Source organism: Hippocampus zosterae, chromosome 17, assembly GCF_025434085.1.
Source record: "Hippocampus zosterae strain Florida chromosome 17, ASM2543408v3, whole genome shotgun sequence".
NCBI lineage: Eukaryota > Metazoa > Chordata > Actinopteri > Syngnathiformes > Syngnathidae > Hippocampus > Hippocampus zosterae.
In genome coordinates, this window is record NC_067467.1 from 12,428,508 (window position 1) to 12,455,945 (window position 27,438).

The 27,438-nt window shown below is 44.0% G+C and overlaps 2 protein-coding genes across 2 annotated transcripts in view; both read left to right on the plus strand.

The window, feature by feature from the left end:
* The window catches only part of LOC127590232 (G-protein coupled receptor family C group 5 member C-like), a 140,807-nt gene that overhangs the window by 20,225 nt on the left and 93,144 nt on the right, over positions 1–27,438 (plus strand). The gene's annotated exons all lie outside the window — the stretch shown is intronic.
* Positions 5,941–27,438, plus strand: part of aatka (apoptosis-associated tyrosine kinase a) — a 33,471-nt gene continuing 11,973 nt past the window's right edge. Inside the window, exons 1-3 of the mRNA XM_052049616.1 lie at positions 5,941–6,439; positions 17,815–17,948; positions 22,821–22,950. Of these exons, the coding sequence (XP_051905576.1) occupies positions 6,358–6,439; positions 17,815–17,948; positions 22,821–22,950 (346 nt within the window). The 5' untranslated portion in view covers positions 5,941–6,357. The remainder of the gene's footprint in view (positions 6,440–17,814; positions 17,949–22,820; positions 22,951–27,438) is intronic.

The following is a 27,438-nucleotide window of genomic DNA, read 5'->3' on the forward strand; positions in this document are numbered from 1 at the left end:
AGCTTGGCTCCCGTGACTTCCTCGTCCACGCCCACCTTCCCGTCTCAGACCTCCCCCCAGCCATGCGTCTCGGCCGTGCCTTGTGGGCAGGCCGTAATGTTGAGGTGTGGCTTGGAGCTGCGGTGTGGGTGTGATCAGCCGTGGTGGAGCCTGTTGAGAGACACTGATTGACATTTGATTAGATCCCCCAAGTTTCTCTTTTTTGCATGCATTACTGGAGGCTCTCTTAGCCTCTTCTATTCGTGAATTCAAAAAGTCGTTCTGTAGCTTGGATGTTTTCTCAGTCTCTTCCTCGGCTCTCATTCGAGATTGCTGCACATAATATAGGAAATGAGTTCGCCAATTCACGTCATCTGAAGTGGGGAGAGTGGGAGAGTTAGTCATCATTTTCTGCACATCAGACGGACAACCCCCCAGCACTGCTTGCCTGAACAAAGCCTGATTCAATGGATGACTATTGGGGTCCTGTCCTGTGACAGTCACCCAAGCATCCATACAATTAACCAAATAAGTCATTGGGTGTACCTCAGATAGCAATTCAAACGCCAGTTGTTGTGAAGGACCCAATGTTGTTGGATAAATGGAACTCAGCGCGTCTGATTTTCTATCATTCAACCTAGTCAATTTGCAAGAGACTATTCCCTCTAAAAGGTCCATAATCTCTTTGGGTAAATACTTACTCTTAAGCCAGTCTATCGCCCACAACTGTATGTCATAGTCAATTTTAGGCAAATCCAGCAACATTTGCCTCGTCAATTCAGTCTCCTTAGTTACAAAAGTGGTTGCATCCCAAACACTCATGCTCTCATTATCCTGTGTAATTTGCATACATTTTTCTACTTTTACCAATCGTTTATGAACCACCCTGGGCAGATCAGGGGGAAGCTTGGCACACAAGGGATTCAGGTGGGGGCCAGTCAAATGGCCAGTATGCCTTACCCCCCTTCCTGTAGGTTTGTGCTTACAGACTTGCCTGTGGAGCCTACACAATGATTAAAGTGCCCCTCTGTTAAGACGTTTATAAAAAAATTTTTTTTTTTTTAATTCACTCAATATCTGTAACCCTCACAACAGTGTCTGCGATTGTGATGAATATAGACACGTTTTCGTGTGTGTGGTGAGCTCAGGTCTCTCTGCCTGCAGATTGACCTTCCGCTCCAATTTCTTCTGCCTTGTCTATGTACAAGTGACCACTCGGCGCCTGTAATGAGGTCATAATTTTAGCGCTCGTCACCTCATGCGGTGAAGGAGGCATCCTCGCTGCCTTGTTTATCATAACTTTGTCGAGTCACTTTGGTTATATATATTTTTTTCTTTTTCCAATGTCGAAGGCAGTGGTCAAACTGCCCATGAAATGCAATATATAGAAGAACCTCTACTTGTCAACTTGACCCTCTCTTGTCCCCTCGCATATCAGCCACATCATATTATCATCTTAGAAACATCCACCGGCTCCGCTCTTTTCTCACTCCTCACATTCAAAGCCATCCATAATCTAGCCCCTCCATACCTATCTGACCTCATCCACATTCCTACACTTGTCCGCTCTTTTCGTTCCTACTCCTCTCTTCTTTTCTCTGCCTCCCCTGCTCGTCTTGTCACCATGGGAAACAGAGCCTTCAGTCGATCTGCTCCCCAGCTCTGGAACACACTCCCCGCTGACCTTCGTAATACAGACTCATTAACGCATTTTAAATTCCGCCTCAAAACACATATGTTTGGACAAGCCTATTCACTCGGACCATAAAGCCATTATTCTTTCTGTTGTTGTATTTTTTCTTATTTTATTTGATGTTGATCTTAACATTGTATTCGTGATTTTAACTGCTTGTTGTAAGGTGTCCTTGAGTTCATAGAAAGACCCCCACAAATAAAATTATCATTATTATTATTATATTATTATAGCTCGAATTGAATACACTTAGTTTTTTCTTTTTATATTTCAAACTATTGTCTTATTCTTACAATTTATTCTTAAGACCTTATTTTCTCGCTTTACTTCCCCTCTGCGCAGTGCATTCGCCCTTTTCTCTCTCTGCGCAATGCATTCGCCTTCCTTTCTTTCCTACTTACCACCAGACGGTATTTCAACCGTTTTCTTGCCTTCAGGCGTTCCGTCCACCTTACAGTTCACCATGTTTTTTATCATACTCACCGTCCAATATACTCCCTTATGGACCGTGTGACGTCACGTAATTCTCCAATTGTAACAATGGAGCTGTCCCTAACTTGCCCTAAATATACAGCTGTTTACTCAGACCGCGATCTCCATTCGTCAGTCCTACAATTTATCAGCATCCAGAATAATAAAAATTACCTGGACCTGCCTCAGCAATTAACCACTAATTTTTTAAATGCCTTCGAACTCAGACCGCGATCTCCATTCGTCAGTCCTACAATTTATCAGCATCCAGAATAATAAAAATTACCTGGACCTGCCTCAGCAATTAACCACTAATTTTTTAAATGCCTTCGAACTCAGACCGCGATCTCCATTCGTCAGTCCTACAATTTATCAGCATCCAGAATAATAAAAATTACCTGGACCTGCCTCAGCAATTAACCACTAATTTTTTAAATGCCTTCGAACTCAGACCGCGATCTCCATTCGTCAGTCCTACAATTTATCAGCATCCAGAATAATAAAAATTACCTGGACCTGCCTCAGCAATTAACCACTAATTTCTTAAATGCCTTCGAACTCAGTATGGTCTCTGCTCAGCTGTCTACTCAGACCGCGATCTCCAGTCGTCAGTCCTACAATTTATCAGCATCCAGAATAATACAAATTACCTGGACCTGCCTCAGCAATTAACCACTAATTTTTTTTATTGCCTACAAACTCATTATCAATTTGTTATTTGCCACCTACAAGACCCAATCACTATACTTGGTTCAACACATTCAGGTTCAGAGCAGTTTGATTTGATCGGTCCTTATTGGACATAAGCCGAATCTTGACACTTTGCCCGTAATAACAGGAACAGGTGTGTCTTACCTGGTTATAGTGGAGCGCTCCTTGGTTACTGCCTGAGTCTGAAGGTCCTGAAACCGGTGTCGGTCTTTTTCCAGAGAGATCCTGTTCGTGACGCCATTTGTTGAGGAATGGGAGCTGTCAATTTGCTCTTGGCCCTTCCTTGGTTGCAGATTCTTTTATCTCTCTATAAGGTGGAAGAAGACCCAACACCACGTAGTCTTTTCTTCAGTTTATCGCAACGCAACACGAATCGATTCGGGCTCCTGTGAGTCTCAGATTTCATCAGGAAGCCCCGAAGAAACACATTCATGAGATTATATAGAGACAATATGATAATGAGAGGCGGGGAGGTACGCCTCCCATGCAAATCCCGAAACAAAGAAAGTAACATGTCATCTGACCCGGTGTGGCCGGAGGAAGCCAGGAGCGGTGAGGTGAGACCAGACCACCACTACCCCCCATTTGGTGCGATGGCAGGAACAAAGATACCGGAGATAACAGCTCCTCTAAAACATGTCCCGCGGAGGGGGGCCCCAGAAGTGGTGGGGGTCGAGGGCACTAAAGTTGATTGTAATAACATTGAGCAGGAAATACCTTCAACCGCATTTGTACATTGTTTCTTTCAGTGTCTGAACAAACACAACCAACAGGAAGGAACAACACCATAACCAAGTAAAAAGCAGAAATAAGGAAGATCAAGCAAAGTTCGATTTTGATATGATGACAAAGTATAGACCACTGCTGCTGGTCACAGATCTTGAGATTAGGGTTCCTCTTTGAGGGCACTTGAGAGCCTTCAGGGACTTTTATGAGGAAGTGGAGGCAATAAAAACCCTTGGGGGGCTGTTAATTAACCAAAGGGAGATGGGCTCTAAACTTCAAAGTACATCCTTTTTAACTACTTCAGCAGATGTTCAGGAGAGAGACTAGTGTCAATAGTTCTCATACCAAGATGAAATTCAACAATGTTCTACTACTACTTCTAGCGGAATAATTCCTTAACACATGTTATGAATTTACCTGGGAATTGTTTTAAAATGTGGAAAAAAATTGCGAGACACAGAATGTTTCCTTGAACACCCTCTGTAATGCTGTGTAATTTTTAGCCACTAGAGTGCAGCATACATGCAATTGTCCAAGGACAAAGAAAGCACTGTGGGGAAACTTGCTCATTTGATACGTCCTGAGGAATTTGGAGTGAAGCCTTCCTTTGCATTTGAACGACGTTTTGATGATTGATAGGATTATGGATCGTATAATGCAGATCAAAACCGATCTGGGTTTAAGTGACTCGTTGTTAAGGGAACACCGTGGCGACAATAAAAGTGATACAAACTAATGTCATCTGTCAGTAAAGTACACAAACGTAAATCTGTATGATTTTATACAAACATGTCCGAATTAACTGAAACATTAAGTAATTTTTAGGGGGGAGGTTTGATCCACTGGTTAAAGGAAACTTTGATTCTCTCCTCTTTCACCTCAAATTGCTTCAAACAACAAAGCGTGTGATGGAAAACTGTTAAAACTGCATGACTGTCCGTGTTTTATGTTATGTGTTGTGTTTATTATTGTACTTTATGTTAACTGTTTTGTTACGCGCTTTGTTATAGCTGCCGCTGTTGTGAAAGCGCTATATAAATCAGCATGTATTGTACCTTTCAAAGATATCCGTTCATTATCCATCCATCCATCCATCCATTTTCCGAACGACTTACCGGTAATCCTCACCAGGGTCGCGGGGGTGCTGGAGCCTATCCCAGGCCGTCTTCGGGCAGTAGGCGGGGGACACCCTGAATCAGTTGCCTGCCAATCGCAGGGCACACAGAGACGAACAATCTGTTCATTATGCGAACCGTATATCCCCACGAGGGTCGCGATTTTCACTGTTTAATTTTAAGGTCAGTTATATTTATTAGTATTACCATGTTTGTAGGTGGCGGCCCGGTAGCCCAGTGGTTAGCACGTCGGCTTCACAGTGCAGAGGTACCGGGTTCGATTCCAGCTCCGACCTCCCTGTGTGGAGTTTGCATGTTCTCCCCGGGCCTGCGTGGGTTTTCTCCGGGTGCTCCGGTTTCCTCCCACATTCCAAAAACATGCATGGCAGGCTGATTGGACGCTCTAAATTGTCCCTAGGTGTGAATGTGAGCGTGGATGGTTGTTCGTCTCTGTGTGCCCTGCGATTGGCTGGCAACTGATCCAGGGTGTCCCCCGCCTAATGCCCGAAGAGGGCTGGGATAGGCTCCAGCACCCCCCGCGATCCTAGTGAGGATTAAGCGGTTCAGAAAATGGATGGATGGATGGATGTTTGTAGGTTTCAAGTTATTTCACTGACCATTGTGCAGTGGTGGGAAGCAATGAAGTAAATAATTTCCGTTATCTGATCTTTGAAGTTTTTTGTTTTACTTACTACATTTGAAATCTGTACTTTTCTACTTCCTACTTTGTTAAAATAGGGTAGTTTCTTTTTCCCAAAGCCCATGGATGAAATCACATCAAAAACAATACTTTAAAAAAACTATTGCTACTGTACTATTAAATTTAGAGTGTGAGCAATTTGCCACTTCCAAATTGGCCTTTACAGCGTTTCCCTACAAAATAGTTCCGACTTCTGCGTGAGTTTCGACTTACATACGTCAAAACAACCTGAACGAAAACCGATGACCGGTCTGGGCGACACGTGACATCATCACTTCCGCATGCCGAGACCGAAATCCCACACGAAGGGCGACCGCAGGCAGAATTCCTCCAGCGCGATGCAGCGCCGGCCAGCTGCTCCAAATTCTGAAAGCTCCCCAAACAGCCACGCGATTATTCGTGGTCAAAACAAAATAATCCGCTTCACAAGATAGCGGATATACTTTTATTTTGAAAGTTGATTTAGCAATCATTGTTGTGTAATTACGTGAGCTTGACATTGGCGCAGGCCGTTCCGCTGCGAAGCACAAACCCAGACGAGCATCGTTAGTCCTTTTTTGTTTGTTTTTTTCATAGTTGTGGTTTTGAATTAAACAACACGGCCGGCGGTCAGAGCTCGTCATTACAGGAAAAAAGAAGCAAGACCTTGCCTGATCTTGAGGATTTATTTACAAATAGATGTTGCTCGATTTGATCGCTGTCAGGAGATCAGAGTGACGATCAGGTGCGCTGTAAAACCTGAAGGAAAGACGTTAAAAAAAGAGGACTATGGTGACCATACAGATATGCCGACGCGAATATGAGTGTCCACGTCTGCCTCCACATCTCTGAGAGAGAAAATTCTGCTTCGCACCTTCTTCAAAGAAGCTGGACTCTGAATCAGCTTCATTTCCAAATTTAATCATTAATCTTGTCATTTTGAAGAAATAATCATTTCAGACTGCTTTTGTCTTCGGGGAAGGATGTTCTTAACCCTGCACGTGACTGTCATGTCGTCAGCGTTTTTCAATCCCAGTTTTGCCTTCAGCTCCCACTTTGACACAGGTAAGGGGCACACACGACCATTTGGAGGATGCATGCATCTTTTCAAGCCAATCTGTAACATAGTGGGGAGCTTGTCTGCCTGACAGTCGAGAGCTTCAGGGTTCGAGTCTCGGCTCAGACCCTTCCTGTGTGCATTTTACCCTTTCCACATCCTTCAGCTTACTCCCACATCACCAAAACATGCAGGTTAGCTGAGCCAAACAAATTGTCCATAAAATGTCTGAATGCTTGTTCATGTATACGTGGCCCATAATTGACTGGCGACCAGTTTTGAGTGTACACTGGCCTTGCTCAGTCAGTTGGGATCGGCGTACCCATGACCCTAATCAGAGCAAGTGGTGCAGAAAATGGTTGACCACTGTGTCAGTTTTCAAGGAGGTTTAACATGGTGTCTGATGGATGGATGGCATCTTGGTGACAAGTTGACTGTGTTGTCCTACAAAACGTCCCCGCAAGACACATGCTGTGTCAGGCAAGTGAAATTTACAAGCGGTGTGTGTGTGTATGTGTGTGTGCGTGCGTGCGTGCGTGCGTGCGTGCGTGCGTGTGTGTGTGTGTGTGTGTGTGTATACGTGTGTGATGGCCCATGAAAGTGCTGCAGAATAAAAGTATAAACAGGAAGGAGTGAGAGTCACTGCACTATGTGGGCCAAGTGTGCTGAGCATACAAATGGCAGCCAGCGCGTTGCTGCTTTGAGTTTCACGCTTCAATCTGTCCTGTCCAGATCTATGATGCCGGACACCTCCACCACATAAAAAAACAACAACAACAACAAAACAATTATAATACCAGTGGACAAGTCGTCACGGAAACACCCTGTCAACAGAACTAAATCACCGCTGTGGATGCAAAATATAGGAGCATTACACACAGTGGCAAAATTGTTGGGAACTCTCCGTTCAAGAAAGAACACACCGAAATGAAATACAGTGCACTCCGCTTAATAGAACACCATTGGGCCGAAGCGCTTCTGTTCTACTAAGCGGAGTTTCTATTAACCGGAGACACTTTATTAGGTACACCTTCAGACACGTCGACGACCAAGTTATGCACGCAGAAAAACCCCTGCTGACGAGTTAGAAGAGATATTTCGACTGTGGACGTCCATATCTTTAATCAAACAACAAAACAACAACTTTAATCAACTTCAGTCAAACATCTCAAATCACGAGAAAAATTTCGTTACTTTTGTCTGGAAACAGGAGTCCGTAATTTTGCGGTTGACTTCCCTCTCAATGCGCTGGATAAGAGGGAAGTCCTGGAAACCGCGGGCGTACCTTCTGAGAATCCGGCAATGCATCGTATCGTCTGAGTATGTCCTTCTTATCCGCAGGTGATAGCCCTCGTCTCTTGAATGAAGTTGAAGCCATTGTGACGTGCGTGTGTCTATGTGTGGAGTGACGCGTGCTACCTGTTACTGTATACGGCTAGAACTACCGCGTTTTCTCGCGATAGTGGTACAGTATCGCCTGTATACGGCTAGAACTACCGCGTTTTCTCGCGATAGTGGTACAGTATCGCGATAGCTACACTTCGAAAACCACTGGTTTACAATGTTCATTGCTTACGGCCTGTTCTATTAAGCGGAGATCTGTTCTACTAAGCGGAGTATCTTTATAGGAAATTGCATTAGGCAAATCCGTTCCAGAGCCTTTTGCTCTATTAAGCGGATTACTCTATTAACTGGTGTTCTATTAAGCGGAGTGCACTGTAATTAGATATTGATGAAGGTAATAATAACAAAACAATGAACAATGATTTTGTTGTTTACGATGATACTAGTGCAGCGTGTTATACCGGAGACAAATTCCTTTTGTGTTGTACATACTTGGCCAATAAAGATGATTCTGATTTAAAAAAAAATAACTGAAATTTGTTGGATGTCAATCAGGTTTTATATTAGTGCCCCAAAAGAATCATTTAAAAAATCAAGCCCCCCACCCTTATACATTTTTTTCAGGTGAACTAAACCATAGATGTCAAAACTTAATTATATTTTAAAAGGACACAATCTATTTTCCTTATCGGTGGCTGTTTACTTCGTCTTTGTACTCTCTTGAGAGTGCCAATTCCTGAAAATGTCGCTGTTGAGCAGAATCCTCGCACAGTTAAAAATATATCAGCATTTTTACCCCATTTCCATGTTGGCACTGTCTGAGGCTACCTATTGTCCGTATTTGGCCAATCTGCCGAGGTTTCTTTCCAATTGGTGTCATTAATTGCATGGCTGTATGTGAGTCATTGTTTGTACTGGCGTAATACTGTGTTAATGTTGAAATATCCATTGCTGAAAGCATTATACCACCACCCGACAGATGCTAATCATTGCCGATGGCATTTTTCATTTTAAGTCAACATTAGCATTAAGCTGGTGGACTAGCAATGTGTGGTTGCTTTCAAAACACAATGTGTAATTCTCTTTGTTTTATTCGTAGATTGACAGTAAACTTCTACTGGAAGGGGCAACAAACCTCTTTGTTGAAGAACTGTTCACTACCTCTCAAAATTGTTACCCGTTGAGTCGCTACCACCATACATTGCTCATATCTTAAGTTTATGCTTTCAACTCAAAGCAAAGAAGTGAGACGGGAATAGAAAGTAAACTAATGGGATTTAAATGAAACTGGCCTCTCACACGGCAACAAACAAAGGGAGTTAGCCAACTTCTGCCCTGGATAGAGATCCCTCCAGCTAGATAGCGAGCTGGCTAACCAGCTATGTAGCTCGTCTGACTTGACAAGGATTTCTTCACAGCACCAACATACGCAGAAACAGAATTGGGGTTGTACCTTTGGTCACTGTCCGGCAAAGGATCTTGGTTAAAGAATCAATTTCAAACTAAAAAGAAATATCATCCTGGAGTTAGAAGTGGCAGCCAGAATGTGCCATGATACTCTGTGGTTCAGTTGACAGTTTTCAAATAAAGAGCTACAGTATATAAGCGCGCTACATGTACCATTCAGATCAAATTGGAAATGTAATTTCTTGGAATTGACATCTTTGTTCTGTAAAAGTTCAAGAAGTAGCCATTTGATTTCATTCAGAAGTGTAGTCATGGTTCAATTGGGATTTAGAAGGCAAATCTTAGAGTCTGAGGTTAAACAAAGTGCTATATAAAAATGGATGTGTATATAGATGGATGTGATGTCGGTCAGTGCTCCAAGTGAAGGCCTGAGCTCCCACCACTGCTTTGAAAGGATTGACCAGAGTCTACACTTGTCAAGCTGAGGCACACTATTTAAGAAGAAGTAAAACTGTGCGAAACTGTCGCAGCACTGCAACCAAGCCAGCTTTTTGTCTGCACCCCTGAGAACTTTACCTGTGCTTTCCTAGGACGAACTGAGAGGAAAACACTCACACACACACACGCACACACACACACACACGCACACGCACACACGCACACACGCACACATGCACACGCACACAATGACAATGCACAGCATTACGTAAGCTGTCATCCGTTTCAGCAGCTCTCCTGCCGCCAGCACCTGGGCCACTGATGCTTCAGAACCACGGAGAGTTCTCGGCATAAGACAAGGCATGACTAGAAGAGGTTTTCTTTTTTTTTGGGGGGGGGGGGGGTCAAACAAAATCCTGTTGGGATGTTAACAGCAGCGCTCCAAACCCGCCACCACCCAACCCCCCAGACCCACAAACTGACTGATTATTTATGTCCGCATGTGCAACACCAAGCACTTCTGTTACATAAGGCTACCTCGGGGGGTAGCGAAAGAAAACGTGTATTTAAGCAGCGGAGTGGGAAGCCATTTATTTCTCATTTGTGTGACAACCTGGTTTTGCATTGTGGTGAACAGTTTTATTTAATTTTGTGTTTGGCCGCCCTATAGCATTGAATTATTTTTTCAAGTTGGATTCAACTGCCGTTGGGCACAGAGGACGAGTGGTTAGCACAGCTGCCGAGTGTGGATTTTCTTTGGATTTTTACAATATGCTTCCTTGAACTAATGCCCTTATATGTGGGAAAGGAGAACCACTGACACACTTTTCAGCCATTCATTGAACCCAAGGTGAACATTCATTCATTCATTCATCTTCCGTACCGCTTGATCCTCACTAGGGTCGCGGGGGGTGCTGGAGCCTATCCCAGCTGTCTCCGGGCAGTAGGCGGGGGACACCCTGAATCGGTTGCCAGCCAATCGCAGGGCACACATAGACGAACAACCATCCACGCTCACACTCACATCTAGGGACAATTTAGAGTGTTCAATCAGCCTGCCATGCATATTTTTGGAATGTGGGAGGAAACCGGAGCACCCGGAGAAAACCCACGCAGGCCCGGGGAGAACATGCAAACTCCACACAGGGAGGCCGGAGCTGGAATCGAACCCGGTACCTCTGCACTGTGAAGCCGACGTGCTAACCACTGGACTACCGGGCCACCCACCCAAGGTGAACAGTAAAACACAATGAACACGCTCACAAAGAAGCTGCTGTCAACTGCTCAAAAAGATTCGTAAACATCATATACTACACTAACAGGGGTTTTTCCCTTTAAATATGTAATTTATATATTTATGGGTATATTATGAAGAGCATCGCAAAATATTGCATCCATGGAAAAATGTCAGGAAAGTCACCGCTATCAAAATCTTCAATCTCAAGATATGCAGGGTGGCCAAGGCCACCGCTGGCCACCACATAGCTCCACCCCTGGTCATGAGGTTCACAATAGAAGCCCATGGCACTTTGAGGGCAATTACAGATGACAGCAGAAGGTGGTGGAATTTCAAAATATCTAAGCTCTCTTAATTTGTCGTCCACCAACGCAATATTACAAAGAATAATGTACTGTGTTTAGAGCAGTGGAACTAGAACATAGAATATATTACTACAAAGAACACTTTTGACTGGACTCCCATTTAAAGGCCATTGGTTCTACTATATTTCCATGTCTACCATGGGAAGAGGTTGCACGTCTAACAATATGTTGGTTAGGTGTCCTCACATGACACCCTTTTGCTGATATCCCCCACACTAATAAAGCGGAAGCCAGTCCGAGGATAAACCTTCTCCCTTCCGTCCAGCTGACAATGTGATAAGCAGCGCGCAGCTTTTTGGTGCACGCATGCTGAAAAACAGCAGCAGCGGGAGTCATTCTAATCTCCCACTTCAGTACATTTGGCCAGGTTTGGCAATGCACTGTTTATTATCATTCTGGATTGGAGGCACGGCCTTAGAGCGGATCTCGTTCGGAACGTTGGTCAATCGGAGGCTGGCGAGGGCGAGCGAACGTGACGGACCGGTAATTGGCATCAACGTCGGCTCGCCCTCCCAGTTAATGAGCAATATTATGGCTCACCATCAAATTGCCATCTGCGGTCGTTCACAAGGAGCATGACAGGAGAAAGCGGGTTATGTGTGTGTGTGGGAGGGGCGTGAATTGAGTCACAGTCTTCCTTCCTTCGGCTGTCAATTGGAACCAAAGTCAGGGACGTAATTCACGATTAGCAAGCTCACACGCTTCTCGAAAGCTGTCAGGTGCACAAGTGACATTTCTTTTTGTTCACATACACGTGTATTCCCATTGTGGTACAGAGTACTACTCGTGGCACGTGGGCGTCCTCTCGAGGTAGAAGCGTTGAATTAAATATTTAAACTTTGCATAATGCTGCAGTGGCTTCAACTTTTTATTTTTCTCAACCAGCGTACAGTGTAGCATGTCTGTTAAAGGGGATGTCATGTGAAAAAACGTTCTCCCAAGAGTAGACTATGTGCGACCCCAATAGTCGAACCACGGAATTCTGATAAGAACTGCATTTGTACTACCCTGTTACCCATGTCAACTGCACTACATTCAAGTTACGTTTGTTTTGAATTAAAGTGATAACATGAACAGAAAAAAGTCGACTTTTTACGGGAATAAAGAGTCAGACAAAAGACATTTTTAGACCCTGCTGCTTAATAAGGGAGTAGTGTACAGCCACAAAATTATCTGTCAGCGTCCCTGCAGATGATCATCACTATTGTGCCCTCGCAGCACTGTACTCGATGCAAACGCACTCTTGGTGGGCTTTTGGGCCCTTTTCTGCTTGTCAGCACAATTTGTGTTTTACTGCCTTTTCTTGTCATCTTCACGTGTCGCCACAAAACAAAAAAGCTATAAGCCCAAAGTTGGTGAACTGGATGTGCATGTGCTCAGTAGAGCTGATGCTGCTTGTTGCATGGCAACCGCATGGCAACCGAATGGCCCACCTCATTGGTCCATGCCTCATTCATAATTCATCAACAAAAGTCCAAATAAGGTGGACATATATGGGCACCGCATGCTGTTCTTTCTCCCTTAACCATGTAAATGTGCTTTTTTTAAAAAAATGTGAAATTGCAACCTAAAATGACATACAGAAATATATATTTTTAAAAATCACGATTTGCCCCCATTATAAAATGGTAACATAATAAAAAAATCATCTGAAATGAATGAGATATTCATCATTTGAAAAAAAATATTAAATGTATCTATTTAAACTTACATTTCATGAGAGTTAGCACACACTTGCCATTGTACAAAGCGCCACTGATTAAACCCAACTAAAGTTCAGCTGTTCTACCCGGCTTTTACTGAGATTGTGTAACGTATATTGGCTAAATTGTTGAATGTGTTCTTATTGTGACCACGTCGGTGGTGCCGATAATGAGCTTTACTCTCATCATAGAAGCTAGTTGAAGGGATGTTTGTGAGTATATTATTGATGGAGGACATTGTATGACATTCTCTGAAATGTTATGCAAAAGACGTTGAAGAAAGGACTTAAAAGGAGCTTTCTTTAAGTCCTATTAATAGGACTCTGGAGGAAAAAGTGGAGAACAGAACTGGATGATTTGAAAAAACAATATTGCCTTATCCCTGCACCGCAAAAAATGGCATAAAAATAAAAAGAAATTCAAGAAAAAAAGCCTTAGTATAAGGACATGACAAAGTGCTTAAGAAAGAAAGAAGCCATAATTGGGGGGTGGGGGGACGGGGCGGAAATGAGTGATAAAATGATAAACTACATTTTGGAAAATGCATTAAATAAATAAAAAAATACATTTTTTCAAGAAAAAGGGTATTGCCCAAAAGTGCAAGTTTATTATAACATTATGAGGGTAACGTTACAAGTGCTAATATGACAGAAACTTGTAAAGGTTGCAGCATCTTCAGGAATTATTCTTCCAAAAATAAAAGTAATTGTATCATGTCAATGAAGTTCATTTTCTGAGAAAAATTGTCTCGCACTAGTCGGGGATTTAATTGTTTTTAGAAAAAAAGTGGCAATATGACCAAAGGCAGCAATTTTTCAAGATGAGGAAAAACATATTTTTAGATGAATAAGATCATTGAATTGGAAAAGTCACGACAAAGTAAGCCACTGATTGAAAACTGACTGAGGCAAAGTGCACTCCTCTCGTCTTTATGTTTTCAAAACAGAATTGGTGGTCACGTCAGTGCACCCCCTTGTTGCTAGGCAGAATTCATTTGGCTCATAGCATGGGCAAACACCTAAATAAAAAGCAGTCACAACTGCAAAATCAAAAAGGACAAAAGCACATGATGAGGACTGCCACACTCAACATCCTTCCACAAGCATTCCCAACTCATATCGGGCATTCCCTGCATGCCATTCATTCCGAAGAAGTCAATTATTGCAGTCGTGAAAGCTAATGGCTTGTGCGTTAAAATACTGCCAGTGGAAAAACAGCACGACCGCTTCCAAGCACATACTTGAAAAACAGGACAGCGACAAAATGTGCTCCTCCACATATAATGGGACGATTTGAATTACTGCGAGTGCTTTAATTGAGATGTTAGACGATATGATGGTCAAACATTCGCCGGAGGCAATGATATTTTCGAGCATGAGTGGTGTATACTTTGTGTGCGCCATTAAGCGAGGACCCTCTTGATATGCCAACCTTTAATGTCTGCTCTCCACGTGCTGTACTGTAGATGCATTACGGGATAGCTCCATGCCATCGCAATCTAGGCACAGGCCACATTAAATGGAGCCAACGGTGTCGACTTTAGAGAGTGGGTGGTCGAGGACCCAGCAGACCACGCACGGACAATGCGTATGAGCTTGGAGATTGAGGGTGGGGAGCCAAGCCTCGATGCGCTGTAAAAGCCAATCAAACTAATATCCGCCCGCCCCCTACCCGGCTGGGAAGGTTGTTACCATGGCGACGTGTTGTGGCTCAGTGCCCACACACATACACTGTACAGAACTTCCTGAAGCGACTTTGAAGCATTTTCTGCTGCAATGGATTTGCTGTGAATATGACTACTTATCATTGAAACTTATAAATGAGCACTGGGGACGGACACACACACAGAAACAGGCTTTTCATGTTTACAGTTTTCGGTTGGCCAACATTTGGCCACTTGAAATGTATCACTCTGTGTGTTATGAAAGTATGCATTGCACAAGTTTCACTTTTTGAATCTGTCAGGGAATTCACCCGAGCATCTTTGAATGAAAAGACTCGACTCAACTCCGGAACAGATTGTCTTTTGCTGATCAGCAAAGGGGGCGAAGTTCCTCAAAGGCAACATAAGTCGTGTGTCCTCCCCGATCGAAACCCCACCTTCGCACCCCGCTGCCCACTTTTTATTCACAAGATTTGCAAAAAACAAATAAAATATCAGAAAAACATTCCTCCTGATTTGCATGTCGCGCTTCCCAGCCCAGCCCACCAATATGCCTCTCAGTGGACAGCTGGAGGCTAAAACATCTTCCTGTACAAGCAATGGATACCTTGTTAATTCAATGGGTAGATTTCACATGAATTGAGACACTGCAACAAACTGAAGGACATCTTTTCGTGCTGCCCTGCTGAAGTTGGACCTTCCTGTCTGTCTTATCAGTTAATGAGGCCCTGGCTTCCTTCAGCTCAAGTTGGCCCTTTTTTCTGTGTGCTCCATTGTGTACAAATTGTGAGAGTATAGCGTTAGAGGTCAATTAAGCATATACTAAAATGAAACTTTGAAACATGATATTATTAAGTTTGTCTTTCTCCATCAGTATCATATTACTGAAATAACTTTTCATCAATACCTGCTGCGTTGTTTACCAAAAATAAAAGCAGATTTGAAAAACTCACCATTGTGTTGATTGTCATACAGTATAACGTTGGAGTAGTGTGATGGCCCTCAAGCTTCTCAAACTGGCGTTGAACTGCAGTCTAATCAAAAACCTTGTTGCCGGGCGAACATTTTGCAAGGCTTATCAGGAGTGAGTTGGTGAGCGATAGGCATGCTCACAAATAGTGCAAAGGTAAAGATGTCAAACTCTGACGGCCTCACGTCTGCCTGAATGATCTCTGAAACAAAATAGGAAAAAAGGAATGCAAAGTGACTTTTAGAACACTCCGTGTACCCTATCGACAAAGTAAAAGACTTAAAATGGCGACAGAGGCACGACAAGTCCAAACAGTTGCCTCATACATTTCCCTGCATCTGACAGATGATATGGGGCCGAATTCATTCATTGTAACAAGCCACTAACTCATTTTAAACCATTAACCGTTCGGGAGAAATCGATAAGCTGCTATGTATCTCCAGAGGGCTTCTTTCCTAATGAAATGGAGACTAACACTACAAGTTGCTGACTCCTGCCGTAGTGACCTCAAAGACATTTGTAATGCAGGCGCCTGAAAAGCGTGTGACTGGGGAGACATTGAGACATTTCCACGAGGGATGGTCATTATAATAGCTTCATTGATTGCACTGGTGACACTCATAATAAATGGCTTCAACGCTCAATTAGACTTTTTTTTAAAAATTATACTTGTAGTGGTGGCTTACGACTGGAGAACACCATCTGTCATCTGCATTGGTGAACACACACACACACACACACACACACACAAACACACACACACACACACGCACACGCACACGCACACACACATATATGGGGCGGTCCAGTGGTTCGCGCATCGACCTCACAGTGCAGAGGTACCGGGTTCAATTCCAGCTCTGGCCTTCCTGTGTGGAGTTTGCATGTTCACCCCGGACCTGTGTGGGTTTTTTGCGGGTACTCCGCTTTCCTCCCATATTCCAAAAACATGCATGACAGGCAAATTGAACGCTCTAAATCAGCGGTCACCAAACTACGGCCCGTGGGCCGGATCCGGCCTGCCTCCACATTTGGTCCGGCCCCCCTGAACAATACCAGAGAGTCTTTTGATTTATTTTTCATCTATGTATATTTGTATTTTATCATAAAATTTGGCTTTTGCAATAAAATATTCCTTAGTTATGAACTATTTTAATGATTAACTATTAGCTAGTACCAATTTCATAAACACATATAACGTGACATTTGTTCCATCCTTCTGCGGTCTGTGCCGTTATCTGGCAACCCCAGAAAAAAAAATCCTGAACCCATCCCTCTCAAAGAGAATGTAATCATGGCGAAAAGGTGAGCTAAGAGAAAAAAAAATATTCGGAATACAGTGAATTTAACCTAAAATGGAGAAACATTTTTTTTTTCAATGCAAAGAAAAGATTGTCTGTCTCATCTCTCGGTGGCGGTATTCAAAGAATACAATCTGCGGAGACACTATGAATCCCGTCACGACAACAAGTACGATTTTTTGCATGGGCAAATGAGAGCAGACAAAGTGTCAACGCTAAAAAGAGGAATGTTAGCTCAGCAAAATACATTTGTACGCCAAGCTCAGCTGAACCATCAGCCATCTGTTCGGGCTAGCTTTCGGTTTGCTCAACTGATAGCAAGCAGCGGTAAGGAGAGTTTGTCAAGAAATGCATGAATGCTGTCGCGGAGGTGGTGTGTCCCGAGAAGAAAGACGTCTTTAATACCGCAAGTGTATCAAAAAAAGTTATTTGATTTTGTGTAGGTTTCTGGGAAACGATACATTTTTACGTCTAGGAACTCTTGCAGTCACACTTTTGCTGTTACAAACTGACCCCCCGCCCCCATCAGAGAAGCGAAAAGTTATGTGGCCCTCACAGGAAAAAGTTTGGGGACCACTGCTCTAAATTGTCGCTAAGTGTGAGTGTGAGCGTGGATGGTTGTTCATCTGTGTGTGCCCTGCGATTGGCTAGCAACCAATTCAGGGTGTCCCCAGTCTACTACCCGAAGACGGCTGGGATGGGCTCCAGCACCCCCTTCAACCCTTGTGAGGATGAAGCGGATCGGAAAATGAATGAATATATAGGGCGGCCTAGTGGTCGAGTGGTTAGCGCATTGACCTCACAATGCTGAGGTCGTGGCTCCACTTTGTACAGTCCAAAGGTTATGCAAAGTGGAAATGCATGATTTAGAGGAGCCTAATATGGACTTTTCTTCTGTTTGTGTAAAGGATTAATAACCTTTACCTTCATGTTGCTCGTGGCTGCATGTGTGCAGATGGAGCTCCGCTGAGCGAGCTGTCATGGCCTTCGTCCCTTGCCGTGGTTGTGGTCTCCTTCTCCGGCCTCTTCGCCTTCGTCTTCCTCATGCTGGCCTGCTTGTGCTGCAAGAAGGGTGACATCGGCTTTAAGGTGAGCTCGCCTTGGGGGGCGGGGGTGCGCTTGACGCAGTGGAAACTCCAAAGTGGAACATAAGTCTAAAAAGACATTAAACCCATGTATAATAAAAGTTTTGCTGTGTAAAACTACTCACCTCCCCAAGATGTAAGATAAGATAAGAAAACCTTTATTAGTCTCGCAATGGAGAAATTCCCAATTCACAGCAGCAAAGTTACGAAAGGGAAAGAAGTAGAACAACAAAATATAGGAGCTGCTGGAAAGGCAGCCACTCTCGCGGCGCCGTTTTATCAAAATAACAAGTCAAAATAACACAACACATAGGACACAGACAGTCGTGCAATCACCATTTTTCTGCATACACTTTGTTGTCTGAAGCAGTTACAGATGAAAGAGGAGAGGATCAAAGTGTCCTTTCACCAGAGGGTCAGAGACGTCATGCTCAGAATGTGCACACATCTGCTGCAAGCTAAGTTTTGAAAGCAAACACAAAGTTGTAGCGTCCATTGACGAAAAGAGATCAGTTCCCTTGTCCTGTCCCACGTAATGCGCTTCAAACTCCAAGCCGCGACTCCCAGTTCCAAATCTGCATCAGCGCTCCGCGCTAACGCTCCTTTCTTCTCATTGTCGGCTCCTCAAGCCATATATCCATCCAGCTGCAGACCGTTCAATAGCACCGATCTCTCCGCTGAACAAAGCGGGGCTGTGAAAAAATCTGCCCATTACAGGCGCAAGACACAAGCGCTCCGGGACTGTCCGGCAACGACAGTCAAATGGCGCAGACATTCATCCCAGTCCAAAACAGTGCTGGTATACCCATGCTGCCGAGAAGGCGCAACCACCAAGCACAGAGTCTCCTCCTTGATGAATGTCGTGGCCAAAAAATGCTGAAAAGGTCCACATCAGGTCCACACGACGTAACAACAAACACAAAGTGACAAAACAAACACAAAAAAAAGCAAGGCTCATGAGAGCACTTCTGTCTGATGGACACGAAATGGCGAGGGCAAGAGGGAGTTTTTTTAATTCTTTGTTTAAAATTAAGCGGTAGCATCACCTTGTGGTTTATTCTAAGTGTTGCTGCTAAGGTTAAGGATAAGAATATGTTCATATTGTGTCCTATGACTCTTGGATAGTGCTGTCTAGTATTTTGGTTCACTTATTTCTCTGAATCAGCACCGATCCTCGGCTGCATAAGCCAGCTCTACAGACATGGAATGTCACCTCCCTTGCAGGGAAGGAGCCCGAGCTGGTGTGTGAAGCATAGAAGTTCTGACTTGACATAGTCGGACTTGTCTCCATACAAAGCCTGGTCTCTGGTGCCAGTTCTTTAGAGAGGGGTTGGACTCTCTTCAACTCTTGGGTTCCCCACGTTGGGAGGTGCTGAGCCGGTGTGGGCTTACTCATTGCCTCCCAGTTCAGTGACTGTACATTGGGGTTCACACAGGTGGACGAGAGGGTAGCCTCCCTCTGCCTTTGGGTGGTGGGACGGGTCCCGATTGTTCTTTGTGCCAATGCACTTAACAGCGGTTCAGAGTGACCACCCTTGTTGGAGTTCTCGGAGGGTGTGAGAGCGTTCCCTGTGGGCTCTCCATTATTCTCCTGGGGGACTTCAATGCTCATGTGACAGTTAGACCTGGAAGGGTGTGATTGGGAGGAACGACCCCCCTGGTCAGAAATCGAGTGGTGTTTTGTTATTAGACTTTTGTGTTGTCACAGATTGTCCATAATGAACACCATGTTCAAACATAATGGTGTCCATATGAGGACTTGGCACTAGGACACCCTTGGCCACAGTTCGATGATTGACTTTGTGGGAGTATCATCGGATTTGCGGCCGCATGTTTTGGACACTCGGGTTAAGAGAGAGAGAAGATGCCAGTCCGAGCTGGCAGACCCAAGTGTATTGTGAGGGTTTGTTGGGAGTGTCTGGACTCTGAGGTGGGCTCTCCTATCTCTGAGGTTGAAGTCACCGAGGTGGTTAAAAAGCTCCTCTGTGGCAAAGCTCTGGTGGTGGGTGAGATTCGCCCAGAGTTTTTCAAGGCTATAGATGTTATGGGGCTGTCCTGGTTGACTTGCCTCTGCAATATCGCATGGACATCAGGGAGAGTGCCTTTCGATTGGCAGATCGGAGTGGTGGTACCTCTTTTCCCGGAAAAAGTGGCTGGGGAGAGGGAAGTCTCGGTTTTTCTCCTAAAGCTGTTGTCGCCGCAACCTGTCCCTGGATAAGTGGAAAAAATGATGGATCGATCTATTTTTGATTTCCGAGTGGAAATCCAAGATTGATACCCAAAAGTCACAATTAAAATGATATAAAATAAACCACCACGGTGGTCAGCCTGTTAGTAAGTTTGCCTCATAGTACAGACGTGCAGGGTTTGATTTTGGCTCAGGCCTTCCTGTGTGGAGTTTGCATGTTCTTGCCTGCTCGGGTTTCCTCCACTTACTCAGGTGTCTTCCTACATTCCAAAACCATTCATGGCAGGTTGATGGAACCCTCTAAATTGTCCTTTGGTGTTATTGTGAGTGTGAATGGTTGTTCGTCTTCGTGTGCCCTGCGATTGGCTGGCAACCAGCTCAGGGTGTACCCCATCTACTGCCCGAGGACAGCTGGGATAACCCCGAGCATGCCCGCAACCCTTGTGAGGATAAGCGGACAGAGAATGGGTGGACATATGAAGGGATAAAATAATCCTGTATTGATTCCATTAGGGTAAGTTCAATAAATAAAAATGTAATAAAATCAAAATTAGATACGTGATATTCCTTTATGGATACTTGAGGGGAAATTCAATAAATCAGAAAGGGGCTAAACATGAGAACAATCTATGCAATGCAAAAATGGGAATGCTTGTAATTTGAGGACACCCATAATTGGCAGCTTCCAACCATCCCACAAGCAGTTTCACTGGGAAAAGTTGAGTTTGCATCCAAGTATCAGCATCAAAAGCACTCAACACTCTCCCTCTCCAATGCGGGCGGGCCAGAGACTGAAGAGCTTGTCTAAAATGGATAAAACGAAAAGCTCTCCTGGGGGCTGTGAGCGGGACTGACTGACTCGCAGCCAGGTGCCCACTCACCCCCCCCCCTCGGACCCCAACCACCAACCTCTCCATCATGCCCGCCGGAGAGCGGCAGATGGTTCAGAACGGCCGACTGAGAAACAAAACTAGATGCTAAGCACTGACAGACAAATATCTCAGCTGAAAACGATTTGTTTTCCCTGCTTCACATAAGCGTCAAGTTCTCTTGAAGTCCTAAAAGTTGCTGCGTCCACAGACAAAATGCAACAATCACTGCAATTTTTTTCAGACTGTAGATGTCATATGCAAGTCATCCGAGACATGTTTGGATTTTCAGCTCCTCTGCAGATAACAAAGTAGCACTGAAAGGCTGCTTTTACTTCTCTCTGCTGGAGGTAGGGGAGCATTACAGTATTCTGACAGAATGACATTTATGGGTTACCCTTTACCAATCTAAATCAGATAAATCAGAACTAAGTTGATAAATAGACAAAGGTATTGAAATATCCATTATGAATGCAAGGCAAAATTGACACAAGAGTGCCAGGGTGTGGATGTATATAATCCCGATACAAACCAAAAGTTGTAAAAAATATCACGGTTAAGGGTTAAGTATGAGCCTTAATGGAGACTTCTTTCTTCTTGCTTTTTTTTCTTTTCTGATTGATATAAAAATGATTTATTAGATATAAACACATAACGGGGTAGGACTAGACAAGTTTTTTACTTCTTCCTACTCCCTTGAACATAATAACTGTGTTGAATGAAGACTGATTTCTTTCTTTTTACTATTTTATCTACCTTATTTTCTGTCAAATTATTACTGTATATGTTTTATGTTCAATAAACAAACAAACTAAACTAAGGAAAAAACTTTCCAACCCTTCATACATAACGGTTCAATGAAAACACATTGAACATAAGTTGAAGGGGGAAAAAGATGACGTCAATGTTTATGTTTAAAAAAAGGTTATTCAAGGTTACAGTAAATGCAAATATACTGAATTTAAACATTAAATACAACTGAACTGTACCGTAATGGATTTTAAAAAGTTGGAGCACAGATGCACAGAAGAGGGGCATCAATTAATCAATTAATTGATAATTAATCAATTAATTAACACAGTTAAACTGCCCATTAATTGATAATTAATCAATTAATTGACAATTAATTGATTTTCTGTTATGATTATGACATTTTGACTTTTGTTGTTTAATATCAGTTCGCTTTAATTATTTTTTTGCAGCACATTTGTCATTATTTATCACAGTAATTATTTTCTAAAAAATGCTTTATTTTAGTTCAGCCGAACTTGCTTCAACAATTTCTATAAAAGCAACTAAAAAGAAAATTTTCCATATTACAACGCCTGTCAGCTAATAAGTCTCTCAACACTAATTTGTAGATGTTTCACAAACAAGCTGTTGTTGTTATTGCAGCACGACAAATCAAATGGGGGCAAGCGTTAAATATTACATAATCCGAGAGATTTCCCCGTTCACATTTACTGTATCTCATATACCACAGATAAACAGATGGCCTTCATTCATTCACAATGAAGCCAAAAGAAACATAAACTGTATGCTTCTTCATCAAAATGTCGCCGTGCATTGTGCGCAATTCCCGTTTGGTAATCAAAAGTGCTGACGTGGGGCAAGTGAGCAAGTGCACAAGACGAACTTGTGCACGTTAACGAGCGTCGATGCACAATGCAATGCACACATGACTTATGGGCGCGTGGGTAGGTGGGCATTGGAACGCCTGCTCACAGTGGCACCATTGTCTCTCGCTTGGGCGGAGGCATGAATAATGGCCCCTGTTTGCGTGTGTGTGTGTGTGTGTGTTTGCGTACGTACTCGGCAGGAGTTTGACAACGCCGAGGCCGAGGAGTACCAGGCGGACCTTTCGCCTTCCTGCCACAATGGGCCCGAGGTGTACATCTTGCCCCTCACCGAGGTCTCCCTGCCCGTCTCCAAGCAGCCCAGCAGATCCAGTAAGCGAGAGCCACAAAACACAAACTCTATTCACAGCTTCCATGGTACCTTGACCTAAAAGTGAGTTTTATGATTTCTGTCTGGCAAAAATAATACCCACAAGGATAGATTCTTTATCCTCTGCGTAAAACATCTACATTTTGCAGCTTACTTGCAAGGGTCTTCTGCTGTGAAATCAACGGGTAGTATGTCTGGCTGAATTATACTGTATCTTGGTGCCCAAGGCACACCCACCAGATACGCAATGCCCATCGGATTAATGCATAAAGTCATGATAAGCAAACTGTTAGATCGTTGACATTATATTTAATGATATTACTGTCGGCTTTATTATTGCTGTAAATAATTAATTACGCTTTGTATTTTATTCATTCAACATGAATTCATCATTGTTTAATATGCAAATATTTTATTAATACTTGCAACGTTCTGATGTCATTTGCAGAACGTTGATACTCATTCACGAGACTTCACTTTAATTTAAACTTGAGCCACTGGATGAACATGCACAGTTAAACTGTAGGTCCATTGTGGAATTGTTCACATTAAATCAATTCACCGCAGCAGGGGCACTTTATGTGGGAAGGAATCCGAGCCAAAAGCCACTCTGCATTATTCATGCAGCTCTTACTGTGTCGATGCATGTATTTTTCATGACATTAACATATGAACATGCTGTGAACCGCATACAAAATGTATCCGAAAGTTTCGAGATGTAACGTTAGTTACTTTTTTTTCCCTTTACCAAGATACTCCATGAAATGATTTCATTCTTGTGCAGAGGTTGAAGGTGGCCACATAACAAAAAAGAGCTAACGTTCGGTGCAGTTCCGAATGAAGGGGAAGATTGTCCACAATGACGCGATACATGAACAACATATTGTCGTCTGACACAAATGTGTCTTGCTATTCTTCAGTCAATAGTGCATTGACCTTATCGGACATATGCGAGAGATGCGTGTCGGGTGCAGGAGTGGCCAATGGAGTGCATTGTTTATCACGTGGCAAGCCTCCTGTGCATAGCAAGAGTCAAAGAGAGCTTCTGGTTGGTTTTTCTCCCGGATGACTCACCGGCCGTCTGCTTGTGAGTTGGCATTGAAGGAAGATGGCCACACATGGATGGTCTCTCAGTGTGTTGGGATGTGAGCCGCCCCAGGTTCCTATACCAGTCACCCACTGCCGCTCCCGGTCACCCTTCCCCTTTGTACTTTCGAGTTGTAGCGTAGTTGGTTCAAGTGTTGCAGGGTGAGGTAGGATAATCTTATCTGTGGATCCTGAAATGATTAAGAGAGAATAATTCAGGGTCACACATTTTTTATCGTTTCTGAATTTCCCTTTACATTTTCGTCCTATTTTTTCCCCATTTTAATGCTCTCATCAACATGGAATCATGAATCAGTTTTCTATGTGCCAAATGCAAATATTTACTGAATACTGAATTTCGATTTTCAATTTTACATAAACATTTTTCACTTGGTGCATTTATTCACACATAATCTCTCACACAATATTACTGTCCATCAATAACGGTGAAAAAAATATTTTGTCACACAACAGCTGCTTTAACAGCTTTTTTTATGAAATCAAAACAGAGCAATATAACATTGTAAAGTGCACATCTAAGGCACAATAGTACTCAGCCTATAGTGGATTTAAACCATGGTTGCATACTTCATTTTTCTCAAGTTTGCTTTGAACACAGTAGTCTGTTTCTGTATGTTTGTTGAAGAATAACGAGACGCCGGACACCAGTGTTCATTATGTGCCGCTGTATTGGAAACTGCCGGCCGTACAAACAAGCACACGCACTTCCCAGGTGCTGCAGGGGCAAATCATTCTGAAAGGGGGCGGGGGGGTTCACTCCCCCTAACACAGTCAGGCTATGTTGATTGTATTGGTCCTTCTTGCGCGGAAGTCTCTCTACGGTTTTGTGTAGACCTCATTTCGAATGACTACACTTGGTTCGATGACAACACTGGAAACATTTTACTTTGGCTAGGTCGCTACCACTGTAACGCACTGTCACTGTCAGACGAACACAGAGAAGCTCCACCTGCTCTATTTACATGGACACAGAACACTGTAACCTTCCACACAAAATAGTTCCAAACAAGTAACAATCGCGTCAGTGGCATACATCGTATACCTGTATGGTACAGAGAGAGAGAGAAGAACAGATAACTTTGGTCTTGTCAGTGGAGCAATATGGCAACTTATAAAAGTAAACTTTCCATTCATAAACTCTTTAAGTATCAGTTTTCGGTGTCTCGCGCTGCCGTGGCTGGCAAAACAGACATGGGCGTGGACTTCTGCAGCGCGCTTGTTGTTTTGTTTCTGGTGTATTTATAGAGCAACGTAACATCCACTTGTGACATGTGCCGCGTTAATCTCGCGAGAAAAATTTTAATCCCGTTAAAATTCATTTAAATTAATGCCAATAAAAACGCACTAAACTGACAGCTCTACTTATAACGAAATCCACAAAAGCATTTTTGTCATATCATGTTGTTTTAGATATTTGTCGCATTCCATTTATAAGCATTATGTAGATTACATCTGAAAATGAAAATTGGGGGAAAATCATATTTTAAACCTGCAGTATCAAATTTAATACAAATGATTCAATTTAATATAAAGAATGTTACAAAATGAAAATGCATGTATCAAATATGATACAATTGGCATGATAGGGTTAAATTAAGATCTTTTTCTGCACTCTCCCATTTAATTAAATCACAGATAGTTATGCAACTAGACGTGGAATTTGGCCTGTGACCTCTGACTGAGTTGAATGATATAAACCAGTGGTTCTTAACCTTGTTAGAGGTACCAAACCCACACAGTTCATGTGCACGTTCAGCGAACCCTTCATTAGTGAAAAATAAACAGTTTCTTTTTTAAACAAATTCAAGACATTATAAAAACGCATTTATTCAAAACAGAAAAAAGTATCATCATCTTACCGTGGTGGAGGGGTTTGTGTGTCCCAATGATCCTAGGAGCTAAGTTGTCTGGGGCTTTATGCCCCTGGCAGGGTCACCCATCGCAAGCAGGTTCGAGGTGAGGGGCCAGACAAAACACGGCTCAAAGACCCCTGATGATGATTACAATAAATGGATCTAAGTTTCCCTTGCCCGGACGCGGGTCACCGGGGTCCCCCTCTGGAGCCAGGCCTGGAGGTGGGGCTCGTTGGCAAGCGCCTGGTGGCCGGGCCTACACCCATGGGGCCCGGCCGGGCACAGCCCGAAGAGGCAACGTGGGTCCCCCTTCCCATGGGCTCACCACCCATGAGAGGGGGACCCTGGCGGTCCGATCCTCGGGTGCAGAAGCTAGCTCTTGGGACATGGAATGTCACCTCTCTGGCAGGGAAGGAGCCCAAACCGTTGTGTGAGGCAGAGAATTTCCGAACTGGATATAGTCGGACTTGCCTCCACACACAGCCTGGGTTCTGGTACCAGTTCTCTCGAGAGGGGTTGGACTCTCTTCCACTCTGGAGTTGCTCACGGTGAGGACGGGTCCTGTCAGTCAGGACGGGTCCTGACTGTTGTTTGTGCATATGGACCAAACAGCAGCTCAGAATACCCACCCTTTTGGAGTCCTTGGAGGGTGTGCTGGAGAGTACTCCTGCTTGTTTTGCTGGGGGACTTCAATGCTCATGTGGGCAATGACAGTGAGACCTGCAGGGCCCCCCCGGTCAGAACTCTAGTGGTGTTTTGTTATTCGACATCTGTGCTCGTCACGGATTATCCATAACGAACACCTTGTTCAAACATAAGGCACCAGGACACCCTAGGCCGCAGTTCGACTTTGTAGTTGTATCATCGGATTTGCGGCCGCATGTTCTGGACACTCGGGTGAAGAGAGGGGCGGAGCTGTCAACTGATCACCACCTGGTGGTGAGTAGGCTCAGATGATGGGGGAAGGTGCCGGTCCGTCCTGGCAGACCCAAACGTATTGTGAGGGTTTGTTGGGAGCGTCTGCAGAATCCCCTATCAGAAGGAGTTTCAACTCCCACCTCCGACAGCTTTTCCCATGTTCCGAGGGAGGCGGGGGACATTGAGTCCGAGTGGACCATGTTCCGTGCCTCTATTGTTGAGGCGGCCAATCTGAGCTGTGGCCGTAAGGTGGTTGGTGCCTGTCGTGGCGGCAACCCCCGTACTCGCTGGTGGACACCAGCAGATAGGGATGCCGTCAAGCCTATCGAGCCTTTATGGCCTGTGGGACCCCAGAGGCAGCTGACGGGTATCGACTGGCCAAGCGGAACGCAGCTTCGGTGGTCGCCGAGGCAAAAACCAGAGCGTGGGAAGAGTTCGGTGAGGCTATGGAAGCCGACTTCCGGACTCCTTCGAGGAAATTCTGGTCCACCATCCGACGTCTCAGGAGGGGAAAGCAGTGCACCACTAACACTGTGTACAGTGGGGATGGGGCGCTGCTGACTTCGACTCGGGACATTGTGAACCGGTGGGCAGAGTACTTCGAAGACCTCC